Raw genomic sequence first — 15711 nt, 5'->3', positions numbered from 1 at the left:
GAAACGAGAGCTGCCCGTCCATCCCAGCCTCTCCTCGCCCCGGGCCGGTACCGCCCGCGGACCCCGGGGCAGGGGGGACGAAGGAGGACCCCGTGGGACAGCGCGGAGGGCAGCGGCGGGCAGGGGTCCCCCCGCTCCCCCTCTCCCTCACTCACCTGCCGGCCGGGCGCAGCGCGGGCCCCCAGGAGCGCGGCTGCCACAAGCCACAGGGGCAGGAGCACCATCCCGAGGCGGCCGCCCGCGCCCCGGCCCCGGCCGCGCTCCGCCCGCTCCCTCCTCCTGCCGCTGCCTTCCCTGCCTCCGGCGGCGGCTCCCGGGGCCGGGGCCGGCTGGGCGGGCGGAGAGGCGGCGGGTCCCCCGCGCCGCCTGTTGCTGTGCGCCCGCCGCGACCCGCGGCGCTGATAAACCCGCGGCGGCTCCGCCTCCGGCCGAGCGGCGCTCCACGTCAGGCACGGCCCGGCCCGCCGGGGAACCGCCGGGGAACGCGCCCGGCTCAGCGCACCGACACACCGCGGCACAGATCCTATCGCTGTGCTCCCGCTGCATCCTCGGCGCTCCCCGCCCTTGCTCCATGCGCCTGAAATCCACCGAGAAACAACTTTCCTGTCCGTCCGTCCGTCCATCCATCCATCCATCCATCCATGCATCCATGCATCCATCACGGCCTGCATCACACCCCGGTAGGGACTCCCAGAACATCTACCCAGATCGGGACCACATCCTCAAGTTCCCATACTAACCCAAGGCAGACTGCAACAGCTACAGTCTTTAAATCCCAGAATGGTTTAGGTTGGAAGAGACTTCAAAGCTCATCTCATTCCAACCCCCTGCCATGGGGGCCAATGGGCCAACCCCCATTCAATGGGGCTGCTTCAAGTCCCCTCCAACCTAGCCTTGAACACTTCCAGGGATGGGGCAGACACAGCTTCCCTGGGCAGCCTGTGCCAGGGCCCCAGCATTCTCATGGTAAAAAGCTTCTTCCCTATATTTAACCTAAACTGACACTCATTCAGTTTAAAACCATCACCCCATGTCCCATCCCAACAGTTCCCAAGGGTCCCACTAGACTGGAGTCTGACCACAAAGCCATTTCTCTCCCCACCAGCTGGGAACTCAGCACACAACACAAAAGGAAATGGTGCCTGGCCTGGGCAGAACCCAAAATCCACTTGCACAGCACCTTCCACAGACAGAAATCTGCACTAGCACACTCTGTACACCTTCACTTCCCCAGAAGATGCCACGCAGTTGAAGCTGTGCATAACCAGTTGGTAACAGATGCCAAGGGGGAAGAAACTTTCCAGGAGGCAGAGATCAGCCACTCCAATATCCTTGAATACCAGCAGTGTTCAACTGAGCCTGAATTTTTTCAGGGTCAAAATTAGCCAGCGTTACAAATATCTGTATCCTAAAATCCAATTAAAACCCATTGTATTGTACCTTGTGCATTACCACTCCTGTGAAACATCACAACCCACCACTATCAGTTTCTGCTGGCCCCACATAGCACAAACACATGATCTGCTGCTGCTAAATGTTCTCAGAATACATGTGACAGCTTAACTAGAATTTTTAAGTTGACCTCCCTGCCAGAAATCATCTTATCAACATGAAAAAGAAAATATACTGGTTCTACTAAATTAAATTGCGTCACAGCGACACAATTAAAGAGGAGGAGAGCTTCGGCCTTGATTTTCAGGAGATACCTTGAATATTCCAATCACAGCAGCCCTGCTGTTTCAGAGGACACAGGTCTTGAACTGCATGATTTTCCCTCACAAAGCAAAAAAATTAAAGGAATTTTCCTGAGAGAGTGGGAATGCATCTGTTATTACAAGTGTACAGTGATTTCTGCACCTAAAACATGAAGAAGCCTGTCACATTCAGGACCAGCAGCTGCACAGAGCCATTTCTGGTTCTGGGAAAGCCCAGAATCGGAAAGGCTCAAGAACGGTAAAGTGCCAGCTCCATAATTCTAAATAAAAGAGTATTTCACTTACCATGCAGCTATTCTCTATTTTAGTTCCCTCATGGATGTTCACCAGGCGATGTCCAACCTAACTGCACATGGTTCAGACACTGAACACAGGCTCCTTGTCTGTAATGTGACACACCTGTGTGCTGCAAACCACCTGTTTGCTGTGGGGTGAACGATGAACGTGCACAGTCCCTGTGTTTGTTCAGGGTAATTCCAGGGGCACTTCAGGGAATCACAGAATCAGACTGGTTTGGGTTGGAACAGACCCTTAACCTCTTCTACTTCCAACCCCCTGTCATGGGCATGGACACCTTCCACAGGCACAGCAATATAAAGTCCTGGCCTCTAGTAAAGCTGTTTCTATGCTCTTAAAAACATTATTGCAAGTGTTAAGTCTGTGACCGCCTAAATTATTAAACTGTGCCAAACTGGCTTAAAAAGTTCCTAAATGTCAGAGAAACCAGGATACACAACAGACAGAGTTGGGGGCCAGGGCAGATACTCTGTTTTGTCATCTACCAAAGGCTTGACAGAATTGTAAGAAAGCAGAAATAAAGTGTTAAAATTAGATGCCCCATTATTTCCAATAAGAAACCACAGTAAGTGCCACTCCTGTAACACACATAAATCAAGGCAGGATTTGAGAGTTCAATTTAAAACATTTCTCATCTCCAGCAGCCCAGTTTGGCACACTATTACCAGAGAAATCATAGATTTCTTGTGTGTATTTCTAGTCTGTTACACATACATATGCATATATGTATTTACATATGTGTATACATATATAGAGCTGTTAAAAATCTGTCAGGCATTTGCAATTCTAAAATCCCTCAGACAGGCTTTCTGCATCTGTGCAACCTTGGCTGATGCACGAGACTGACAGCCACAAATATTTCATGAACCCAGACTGGGGCCTGAAGCAAAGAGGCACTGAGCTCTGTCTGGAAGGCTTTGCACAAGGCCAGGGGGGAGGATTTGGCAGGGATGATACTCAGGGGAGTAAACATGGTGGTACCTGATTGGAACATAGTTTCTGTGAGGTCCCACATCCTCTCACAGCAGAGGTGTCTGCAACAAAACAATTTCAAAGTCAAGCTTAATTGGAGCAAGAATTCAAAGGATTTGAATTTAAAGGATATTGCTTCTGTGGAACCATGGGAAGTTATTGATCAGGAGTTCTTACAATGCTATTTAATCCAAGCTTCAAATATTCATTTTTTGGGACAAGCCTCTTGTAAACTCAACTATAACATCTAGCAGGAATATTTATAGTTTAACTGAACTACAACACCTAGGAATAATAGCTATCATCCAGACAAATCCCAGTCTTCACTGGTCCTGTCCACACACACGTTTTAATGCCCAGTTTTGCAGTGACATTTTCTGATACTTAGGAATCATTACACTTTATTTTCTGAGTTTCTGATCTACATATGCATTTGATGACCTTTCTTAATCAGAGCCAGTTTGGAAAGCATCAGTTCTGTTCTTTCTGCTGAAATAGGGCTTTGGTGTCAAAACCTGACTCCTTTGAATGACTGAGATCTTGTGCCTCAGGCTCTCCTCCATGGAGCCTGCCTGGATGGAAATACAACACAAGGATGGAGTCCCCTGTGAGGGAGGTGACTGGAGACCCAGATCCTGCTCTGTTACACACCAGAGCACGTGACCATGACCTTCTCAGGTTTCCAGCCTTACTAACAGGGAGAATTTACAAGATCCAAATTTTATGTTCTAAAGTATTGCTGCTTCATTGCAGAAACCCACCGCCTGCAGCTGCCCTAGCCACAGCTCCAGCCGTGCATCCCAAAGTCCCAAAGCCTTTTTGGCTGCCATTTGATTTCCCGGTGACTTGCCATTTGATTTCCAAACCTGCACTGAAAGCTTTTCTTGGCATGACCTGTGTAAGGAGAAGATCTCAGTACCAAGGTGTCAGACAAAGATTGCCAGACTGTACATGAAACCCAAGCACTCCATAAAAGACAATGCCTCTCGTTTCTCCTTCATGGTGCATTAAAACTGGGAATATTAAACTGCACAACCATATTTAATTGTTTTAAAGCTACTATTAATCAAGCAGGTTGTTAAATGAAGAAATATAGCACACCTATTATTTTTAACAAAGCAGAGCAAGATTTATGGCCAAGATTTAACCGTAAGACACAGGAAACTGAAGAGCAAAATGTGAGATGTGAAAATTATAGTTGAAAAACACATTGTGAAAAATCAAAATTAAAAGAAGCAGTGTTTGTGAATTTTGTATAATTAGCACATGCCATAAAATTCTTCCTGCTCTGAGGTGATGAGGTTTAAAACAATGTGTGCCAAATAAAATGCAATTAAACTCACTCTGAATTTTCAATAAAATGATAACCTTGTTTCATGTCTAGGTTAACAGTTGGATTTGATGATTCAAAGGTCTTTTCAAACCTAAACAATTCTGGGATTCTATGTTCATTTCCAGCTGGCTTCACCAGCTCAACACTATTCCTTTGTAACTTAAAAAGTGCTTTGGTTTTAGCCACATTCTTAGAGAAGTTTTTGGGGAGGGGGATGACTGAGGAGAAAGAAAGGGAATATATTTTCAGTGGTTGCTTTTCTGTCATTGATTCACACAAAACGCATTTCCATACGGAGGGAGGGAGGGAAGGAGGTTGCACACTTCAGCACTCCCTTACCTCTCAAATGCAATGAAAATCATTGCTTGGCATGATTCCCTAAAGCTAGAAAAGGCAAGAGCTGCACCACAGAAATGAAAAATGAAAAGTAAAAATCATAATATCCTGTTGAAAATCAGTTCCCCAAGCAAGCCAATGGGAATGGCTGATTCAGCTCTAACTCACAGTTCCTTACTCCAAGGAGCTCCCATGTTACCTGATTACCCCACAAAACACTCCAAATCCATCCTGTCAGTAGCTTTTGTCACTTCTATTTCCTTGAATTTCTTCCAGCAGGTCATTCCACAACACAAGAACAAGCACAGCAGTGGATGGCTGCCAGCAGTGCCTTTGGCCAGCATTTCAATAAGCACTGCAGCTGGATCCCAAGGGATAACACTGCTCCTGGAAGCTGCCAGCTGCTCCCAGGGCACGCTGAGCAGGACCAGGGGAAGGGGCAGACTGCATCCAGCCTAACCATAACCCTGCACATCACATTTTATTGTATCAGTGTCTGTGAAGAGAAGAGACAAACACTTGATGCCACTGTCTTTCCACTAAATGCATCTTGGCTTTACAGCTGCACCCCTGCAAAGGATGCCAGGACAGAGACCCCTGGCTCTGTTAGCCCTCCTTAAAATCCTGGCCAGGAGCTGTGTACACAGATCCTCCCAATTCACACACTTCCAGAGAAAGTGTACAGGCAGTCAAGAATTACACTTTGCCTTCAATTTGCTGGGACACTTCCAAATCACTTCCATTTCCAGAAGGAATTAAAACAGGTGCTTTGTCTCTGCAAAGCAGCTTAAGCTCAAGTCCTGATACCACTTGCTGCTCTCCCATGGGGTCATGGTCATTAAATATTTAAGCCAAAACAGCAGTAAGTTGAGAGGAGAGAGTGGCAAGTTTAGCAGACAAACCGCTGCCTCCCCGGAGCCCCCTTCTCCACGCCCTCCCAGGGGGGCTCCAGCTGCTTTAAGGGCTCAGCAGAACCACGAGGCACAATCCCAAATACTGTTTAAAAACCAGGAGCTTAAATGAAAATGGGAACTGAGCTTCTGACCTTACCTAGGGTCATCTCACCACGTCACGGCCGGGGTTATTTCCAGGGCAGCATGTGAGAGCTTTCACTGCAGCAGCTTCAATAGGACTTTGCCTGTGGATTAATGGATGACTTTGGCTTCTCTTTCTTACCAGCCTTTACAATTCAGGAGAACACACAGAGGATTTCTTCTGCAGCAGCTGAGTAAAAAGACAAAAGTGAGCTAACCTCCTGACCTGCAAAATAACCTCATGGAGAAATCCATTCAACAGAGCAGCTTGCTGTTCCTGGGAAAAGGAAAAGCAGAGGAAACAATACCTTGGATGCTGCTTAAGAGGGGAAACGACCACAGCAATATTTTGCTCAACTTCTAGTCAATTTTTAAGAAAAGTAGAAGCAGCAGGGACTTCCAGTGCTATGCACCAAAGAAGGAGGAAAAGGGAGACCTTGTGCAGATGGAACACGCAAGTGTTTGGCTTCAAGTGTATAAATGTCCATAGAAATCCCAGTGGAGTTAAAGGAGGCTGCTCTGAGAGCTCCAGTTCCAGGGTGGGACACTGCCCTGGCATTATCCAGGGCTGAGCTATGGCACAGGGGCTGCAGCTCCAGAAACCCCTGGGACAGCACAGCATGGCCAAACCTCCTGATCTGCATTTTAAAAAGGGCTACAACACTACATATGGTATTGTTTTAGGATTTCATTTACACTCCAGCCTGTTTGCAACAAATTGCAGGATAATACCTGAAATTCACCTCAAGTCTGTGGTGTAGTTACACATAGGTAAGCATGCACACAAAACCATGTGGGGAAGTATGTATAAATATATTTTTCTTTGTTGTTTCCTGCTTCTTTTCTGTTGGCTAGTCAAGGTCATCAGTGTTTATGACCTCAAACGCAGCAGACAAGCATACATACATACCATGTGGTTATAAAGAAGCATGATTAAAATCAATTTTAAAAGCTAAGCACTGAATTTCAAAGGTGAAGACAGCTTCTATTGAAATTCCTCACTTTAATGAGGGTGTTCTATGTCCTAGCTCCTCCCTCTTTTGGGGGTTTTACACTGCACTTCTCCTTTTATATGATAACTATATGGAGAAATACTTTAAAAATACAGTTATTTATCAATTTATGTGGTTTGCATACCTTTATCCAGACTGGAATACTCAGAATCAATGGTCCCTGGCTCCAGGAGGCACCATACAGCTGCCCCAGCAACACAACATTTCACTTTGAAAACAATTAAAAACTGCAAAGCATCTGATGACTAAGAAACACTCATGTTTCCAATATGGTTTCTGATAGGACACACACTGTCAAGACCGTCATAATTAAGGCATTTCAATCTCTCCTCTTTCCACTTTATTTCCCAAATGAAATCGTGGCACTTTTTGCAAAGTCTAACCAGTAGTACCATTTTTCCCTTGATGCCAAAGCCTCGTACCTCAGGGTTATGACTTCCTAGGCTTGATCTGCATTTCTTCCCAGCAGCTTCATTTAAGCTCAGTTTTAATTCAGAGAGCTGCCACAACAGCTAGAAGCAAGAGAGTTGCAGTTTTAAATTGTCTGGTCTCAGCAGTCTCTTCTTTTCTCACATTCTTATTTCTTCACCCTGCAGGGAAAAGCAGGAGAGAAGAATGGGAAGAAAGGCAAGTGCCCAAGTAGTAATGGAGCCTGATCCTTGCAGGTTCCTATCACTTGCTTGTGAGCCCATCCTGGGACTTTTCCTCGTAAAAAGGCTTTTCCTTGTGCTTCAACTTGTGTGCAAAGTCACACATTTGTAGAGGCTCTGATACCTGTGTGAATTTAATTGGTTGGGCAGAGTTCAGCCAATGAACTCAGCAGTTACGGAGGAACATCCACAAGCCCAGGGGCCCAAGCATTCTGCTGCTTTCAGTGACTTGAAGCAATCATCACCTAAGTGTAATTAAAGCATAGCCCTTACCTGCATTTCTTAACTGTTCCAGCTTTAATTTGGAATCTTTACTTTCCCATGGTCTTTCTGCACCTTCCTCTCAGCCTCCCACTCGGTGCAGCTGGTTTTGACTTCAGGACAAGGCACAGGACAAGGTACAAATCTCAAGTGTAGTATTCAGCCTCAAATGGGAAGTGCATCATCTGAGGCAATTCAAGCCAAATTTAAAATACCAGTAACTGCTATTACCTGTTTGCTTCACTCCCTGCCAGCATCCTTCACCTGATTATCCCATGTCAGAGCCTGAGGAAAGGTCCCATGTCCTTCAGTGAAATATCCAAATAATTAGAATTTGTAACCTTGGATTCTTATTAGCAATAAACTGCATTTTAGAGAAAAAATATCTAATTTCAAATGAAGAAAGGACTTAGCCTATCACTATTCAGTGTAAAGTAAAATAGCTCTCATTTAATGATTCTCCTAGAGTGCCATGTAGCATGGAACTTTTTCTAGTCTCCTTATTTACTACTTGCTGCCTTGCTGCTTTGTGGAAGAGACACTTGATACCAGAATCTTTTCACAGGCTTCATTCTACACACAACTGAAACTTGAATTCAGCACAGGAGAAAGAGGGAATTCAAACCTGGGCAAAGACAGTGGCAGCTTACATCTTGTGGGTTCCACATCCAAACCAGGAACACTCTGTAATTCAGCTCTGGGACAGGGCTGATCCCTCTCCCTTCCTGCTTACACTAGGGTCTTGTTTCTCCAGTGTAACAGTGGCAGAGTGGACTTTGCTGAAGGGAATTGTCCAGCCTCAGCTGCTGGAGCAGGTGCAGGTGAGCCAACCAGGGCAGTGCAAAAAAACCCAGAGGTGACGGAAAAAAGGAGCAAGAAGATAAGGAGTATCAGGTAAGGGGAGCAGAGAGCAGAACACAGGTAAGTGTGCCACTTCACCTGGCAGGAGATGAGGCTAGGTGCTCACTCAGCCAAGAAAAGGAAGAGAAGTTCTTTTTGCCACTTCTGAGTGCTAGGCACTGCTTCCTGGTGTGTCCCTTCACTCCACAGCAGAGCAGAGATCTTACCTGGAAACACCACAGAAGCAGGTGATGTAAAACCTCCTTGTGGGTACCAAATAGCAAATCAAGTGCCTTTCAGTCATCCTCAGACCCACAGCAAACTAGGAAGTTCCCCATGAAGGATGAAGCCATCCTTCAGTCCCACAGGACACGGTGTTTGTGATTGCCCTACAAGAAGTACAGGAGCAGATTTTCCATTTTCCTTAATAAAAACAAATTACTTCCCAAACTTTAATTTGGGAATTAAAATTCCTCACATTTGCTCACACATTACAACTTGATTATTTAAATCTTCATCTTCAAACCTTCCAGGGAAAGCTGAAAAAACAATCACACAGAATACTAAAACTCAACTGAAATCTCAGCACCCTTTGGTCATTCTCAGGAATTTTTAGCTTGCTTTGGGCTGGCAACAGGCAAATGTTCTGGTAACACCACTTTTATCTTCTGCAGTAGATGAACTCCTTGTCCTTTGCAGGTTTTACTGAATCTAACACCTTACAGACAAATACAATAAAAAGCGCAGAATTGTATTTATTTTTCTTTACAGCTCCATAAAGGTCTGTACTACACATGATTTAAGCAGCAAAACCACTCATCAGCTCAGGTCATTGAAAAGGTTTTTCAGTGCTGGACCAAGTTTATAGGAAAGCTTTCCTATGCTGCAGTCTGGCTGTAACTCCTGAGTTCAGGAATGGCATGTGGGGATGATTTCAATTTACCTTTCTCCACTGCCTGTGCCAGCTGTGAGCTGTCCCCTCTGATAAGGGGCAGAGTGGAAAGAAATCAGTAACTCCTTAAAATCACCCCAGTGGGAGCTGCCAGAGGTCAGGAATCCCAGCCCTGCTGCTGCTGAAGCCCTTCATTTACTGCCCAGTGTTGTATGTGTGAAGTGATTGAGTGGTTGCTCTGTCTGCCTGCTGGGTCACCTTTCTATATTTATCACATCACTGTATAAAACACCACAGTGTACCTCAAGGATGGGAGGCTCAACATAAAATTAAACCCTACCTTAAATCTTCCTGAAAAAGCAGCCCACTCCCCAGTTCTGAAAAGAGAACTGCTTTTCCTCTCTCTGCTCAAAAATTCCAGTAGGAAAAGACATCTCAAAGGCTCAAAGAGAGCTCTGAGGACACGAAAGAAAGGTAAACCAACATTGAAAATATCCTGAAATATTCAGTGCTGATAATCATATTTGTACAATAAAATATTTGTCCTTTTTTTTTGTCCAAAATATCCTCTAAAATGGCTGGAGGATAAGAGGTGCCTTTATACTGAGTCACTGGAAGGAAAAGTGAGTCCCCTTGGCAGGTGCAGCCCAAGGACCATTGCAGGCAATGGAGGCTGTCAGCTGCCTGGGCTTTGACTTGCTCCTCTGATGCTCCTAAGTGCTGACAACACAGGATGCTTTATTCCCATTTTTATTTATGCTATAATATCACTTCCAGCCTTTCTTCTCTGCATTTCTTTCATCCCAGCTTCCACTGATGTGCCCAATATCTGTGCTGGTCTGTGCTGAGTCAACAGCACAACACTGCTCTTCCCCAGGCTCCTTTTCCAAACACAAACAGATTGACATTCATCCACTCTGTCTATTCCAAAGCACTCACATTTTTATACAGTATAAACTGCCATAGTCCCTTAGAAGCCATGGGGTCACTACCAGGCACCAAGGGGTTGGAACATCCAAGAGATAAGAGATTTTTTAGCCTAAAATACAGACTAAAATAAAGGATATGGCTGCAGCAAGAAGAAACAGAAGGACGAGGCACTGAGTGAAAAGTAGGAAAGAAGAGTCTTCAGACAGTTAAAAAACACAGAGCCCAAGCTAATGCCTCTGGAAAATGTTCTACTGAAAATCCTTATCAAAGGACCCCTGGTCTTCTTGGTCTGACTGATAAGCTAAGCAATCTTTCACTTCTTGTTTAAGAGAATCTCAATTTAAAGTAAGCTCCTTTCCTGCCAAGGAACCTACTTTTAGGTTCCTTGGCAGGAAAGGCTGCCCACTTTTACACAATACCACTGAAACTTTGTTATTTTGCATGGGGGAAGCCTTTTTTCCCTTTAGACATTCCAATTAAACTCTTTCTGTACTGCTGCCAACATTAAATCTAAAGTTAGGGGGGAAAGGTCACTCTCTCACTTCCCAGATTTATCTAAGAATCAAGGGAGTCAAGATCTGTCACTACAGGCTGAGTATCCTGAGGCTCTTCCTCTTTACAACTGCCACCAGTTATTAGAAAACAACATACAGGCTACTAAGATATCCTGAAAATGGATTAAATTGACATAAATGATGGAAAATCACAAATAATTGGGGGGTTTTTTTGCTAATTTACTATAGAGAGAAGACTTATAAAATTACTTTTTGTGTGTGTGTACATGTGTGCTTCCTTAATGTGTTTTTGTGTCCAACTCTAATAAAATTTGGTGATTAGGTAGAGATCTCCAAGATGCAGTTTCCTTGTAAAGAATTTGTTCCTGCAAATCATGCAGTCTAAGCAGTAGGTTAAGGAGAAGACTATCCAAGTGGCCTAAAACAGAAGTTGCAACATCAGCCTCAGAGGGGAAAAAAAAAAAGCCTTCAAAATACATCAAGGAAATACCCAAATTACTTCTTCCCTTCTGTAATTTAAGTTCTTACATTTTATTGAAGCAATGTCATCACATGGACAGGAATGGTTCCTAAGTGAAAAATACAGAGATTTGGTTTTGACTGCAAAGGTACATGATGAATAATGATTCTGAATTAAGTGCCAAAAGTGCTCAGTGTGATGTAGCTAGACCAGATTATCCCTAAAATACTTGTCAGAACATTTCCTTAAGTCCTGTGCTACAGTAGAACACTTAAGCACATGAAGAACATGAAATATCTATAATTCCATATAAGTGCTTGTATTTTTTTAGCTTCTTGGATGCTTCATAGGGAGATCTGAGTGCAAATCATTTGAATTCAAAGTGTAAATAAGCAGAAAATGGGAAAAATTAATGATTTAACTGTTAACCATTTTTAAAGACACTGCCTTAAAGATACAAAGGGTTTGATATCAAACAAAACAAAGAGAATTCATGGCTTGTGCCCAGCATCTGACACATGCCAGATCTGAAAGCAGAGAGCTAGACCTGCAAACAACACTGATAAACCCAGGATTCACAAGGTTATACAGGTGCTTCAGGACTGAACTACCTGCACTGAAAAGAAAAATGCCCATCAAAGTCTCACTGATTTTATACCCTTTCCTAGGGATTTCCTAATTAATCTGGGGCTCCACACTGATCAGCTCTTTTTTATAAGGTGTTGGATATTTCTTCAGCTCCTTTTTTGAGTTTGAATATTGGTGGAATTATTTCATAGAATTGAATCTAAGTTTAGGGTTACAATCAAGCAAGAAGGAGCAGAAAGAAAAATGAAATCTCAGCCTGCATGTCCAGAAGTGACACATTTTAATATTCCACTGCCTAAAGTTCTGAGAAAGGGCACGGCTACCTTCCCAGAAAATTAGTTTTCATCATGTAAAAGCAAAGCTGGCTTGCTCTTTCTGCACCAGTACAATATACTCTGCCCTTTCAAACAGGATACTCAGGGTTGGGTGAAGTCTGAGCCTTGAAAAAGGTTTTACCACAAGAAATTAGGTGCTAAGACTGTGACTTGAAAATCCTGAGTTGAAAACACTGGTTTTTGTGCAGTGGCTAATGTCTGTGACTGAAGGAGTCATGGTAGGCCTGATTTTGGAAAATGAAACTTTACAGTTTCCCATTTAAATGGACACAGAAAGATACTGGGCTGGTACTGTCTTTAAAATAAATACACAGAAATCAGAATCTGACTTTATTATCCAGTAGTCTTCACTTCTCACCAAACTAAAGTTGATTTGAAGTACATGATTTTAAATGGGGAGGTGATGCAGCTGTTTCTGCCCTTTGGAGCCATACAGACACTCAATTATCAGGGCACATACAGCCATAGCCAGGCTGGAACAGTGCCAATACAGCACTGGTGGTGGCTGGAATTAGTTTGGAATTAGATAGGGATAGCTGTCTAAAGCTGGAAGAAGCAAACAGAAGAAAAAGCAGTATCTTGACAAAGTGTTAAGCATCTTGGACCTCAGACTGTTTATTTCAGTGAAGGAGGCAAAACCCTTGCAGTCAGAGGCCTGGCTCCCTCCTCAGTGCTGCAGTCCCAAATCAGGAATTCCCTCTACCCCTGCTCCTCTCTCCCCTTCTTCCTGCTTGGCAGAGCAGCCCAAGGGCTCCAAGGATCACCTGCTGACCTGCTTCCCACAGCACAGACTGGGAAACCACAAAGTGTCTGGATGCATGAGTGAGACACTGAGATTCTTACCTGCTGCCTTATTCCTGTCTCTGGCAGCCACCATAGAACCATTGCTTTGGAATTCACCAGTCCAGAAGTGTTCCTGCCATGGTGGGAACCAACGCTTGGCAGCATTTCTGCGCCTCTTGACTCACACAATGCTTTTGGCTCATTTTCCATCATTTCCTTCAGCTAGAGAGGAAAGAAGCAAATTGTTAAAGAGCAAAAACAGCTGTAAAAAATGCCACTCAGTGATGTAAGCCATGAAATCTGTGTTCTAGGAAGAGGAAACATGCATGTTTCCAGACACATAAAAGCTGCAGCACATGCAGCACGAGAGAGGAAAATAACTCATGTTCATCAGAAATCTACTTTGACAGCTCAAAGATACTTGGACTGACATTTAACCGTAAGTGAAGAAGGTGATAGGTGATTCTTCATCCTGCAAGCCCAGCTGATGACTCTGTGCACGGTTCTGTATGAAAAGACAAGAGAAAACCTTGCAAATTTTTCAGGGGAAAGATTCAAAAAGAAAGAAAATGCAATTGGAAGTGCACAGGATTTAAGTTTCTTCCAGTGCTGGGCCAGTTGCATAACAGCCCAAGTCTCACTCCACATCTGTTTGGTTTTCCAGTTCCTGTTCCTTTTTTTTTTTTTTTTTTTAAGAGAACAGTCATTGGAAGTTCACATGCACAAGCAGCCGAATAAAAGCCAATGACATCCAGGTCAAGTTACACTTCCAGAAACACACAGGCAGCTCATTGCCCTGCAGCTTCTTCCAGTGCCTTGGCAGGGTGGGTCTGTCACCAGCACAAGCAGCACTGGGTGACATCTCACATTTATGTAGCACCACACCATCCAAAGGTAAGTGACTTCCAAAGGGATCTAATCAACTCCAGAGTGTGGGGACTACTGATGCATCCTTGTTCTTTCTGACATCAGAGCTCTGACTGCCAGCAGGGATGAGGGGAACAATGACATAGGGGACATCACTGCACAGGAAAACAGTTTCTTGCCAACTGAAAGGACTGAAGGAAAATCTTTTAAATCTTGCACATACTTCAGAAGAATAATTTGTTTTAGGAAGTGGCCTTCAAATAAAACATGGACTTACACAAACTGAACTCATCCAGCATTCCAGGCAGCTGCATTGGGGCATCTTTGAGGTGCTGGAAATGACCTGGACTTGCATTTGCCAAAGCCCTTTGTAATCCCTTCCCAGTTTTATCTGTTATCATCCCACCCCGCTCTCCTGGCCATCCTGTTTTCACAGTGAATAGGATGAAGCCCCAATGCAGGGTGACCAAAGAGCTCCACACACAGAAAACACTGCTCCTAAGCCCTCCAGAGTGCTCTGCCTGCTCACCCTAACAAATCCAGATGTGGCTGTCAGAGATGAGCCTTGCTGTGCACAGCAGCTCTCTGGTACTGCTTTAGCTGTGGTTTACTGTGTGGAACTGGGAAGAGATCACTCTGAGGAATGCAATTTAAATGAAGACTCTGCATTTTAAGTGGATGTTTCTGTTTGGAAAGCAAAGCTTCAGGAAACGAGGCAAGGCATAGAACGGAGAAGAACTTCTCGGAGGGCTGCATCGATTAGACTGCAGGAAGGAGCAGCACATCTGAGAATAGCCAAAACAGAGTCAATGGGAAACCTCTGAGCTGTTTGACATTGTGGTCCTGGAGCCAGGGGATAAACCCGAGGGCTGGGAATGCATCATCCAAACTCTGAGCCCAGCTAGATATAATGATCTGAACAATGCAAATTGGAAGATTTCATCTCAGATAGTTTTGCGTAGATGGGGATTCATGGTTCATTTCATATTCATAATGAGAGGGCTTTGCCTTCTCAAAGGCACAATAATTATCAGCTTCAGGCAGCTTTTGCATTGAGAAATGCTATTTAACTCACTTGACAGCTGCTGCAGTCATTCACAAAAAGACATTATTACATTTATCTGCACCTTTGCTCCTCCCTGTACATCACTTCAGAGACACCCATTTTTAGGACAGCATTTCCAGCATGACACAGAATTGAAGAAACTTCTCTATTAACTCCTTATGGTTTAAGAAATAAATAACTTCTGTATAAAACAGCCTTGACAGAAAATGCAATAAACTTATTTTTCTAGAAATGTCAGACCCAGAGGAAAAAAAAAATTACTACCATTATTATAGCTATTGAGCATGAACAATATTGTTTACTAGTAAAAACTGCACAGCAAAAGGAACATAACTGCATAAAAGATCTTCTACCTGATCCCAGGTTCAGACACAACATCTGGCTAATGCACAGAAAGCTTCATGGAGCTACCAGTGCTGTTTTCTTCAGGAAGGACTGAGTACCCAGATAGCCTCAGCTGGCATGGGTGGAATTCAAGAGAAAACCTGGATTCACTTATGCCTTAGGAAGAGTTGGCTGCTCCCTGAAGACTCCAGCAACTAAGAGGTGAAAATGACTCCTGAGATGAGCACTTTGCAAGGGGCCACCAAGGAGAAAAAACAGAGCAGCAGCAAGAAAGAGTGCTATTCTGCACAGAATGAGCAAATCAAGAAGTAAAACACACCTTCCTAATTTTGGAAATAAGAAATGAGGTTTCGATTTAAATCCAGAATTGAAAATTTGCTCTATCCAGCAATCCTACATGGAAAGCCATTTGAACTTGCAAGCAGGTGCCTGGTTTCAAAAGCATTGTTACCTTTGCAGCTTTCCATGCAGCTCTTTAT

General features: G+C 44.2%; 1 protein-coding gene across 1 annotated transcript in view; it reads right to left on the bottom strand.

Annotated features, from left to right (window-relative positions):
• ADAMTS3 (ADAM metallopeptidase with thrombospondin type 1 motif 3) overlaps window positions 1–224 on the bottom strand; it is a 53477-nt gene extending 53253 nt beyond the window's left edge. The window contains exon 1 of the mRNA XM_063157157.1: window positions 156–224. Within this exon, the coding sequence (XP_063013227.1) occupies window positions 156–224 (69 nt within the window). The remainder of the gene's footprint in view (window positions 1–155) is intronic.
• Window positions 225–15711: the final 15487 nt, after the last annotated feature.

The sequence above is a fragment of the Melospiza melodia genome, chromosome 5 (assembly GCF_035770615.1).
Source record: "Melospiza melodia melodia isolate bMelMel2 chromosome 5, bMelMel2.pri, whole genome shotgun sequence".
Lineage (NCBI taxonomy): Eukaryota > Metazoa > Chordata > Aves > Passeriformes > Passerellidae > Melospiza > Melospiza melodia.
This window is presented reverse-complemented; position numbering and strand designations above follow the sequence as displayed.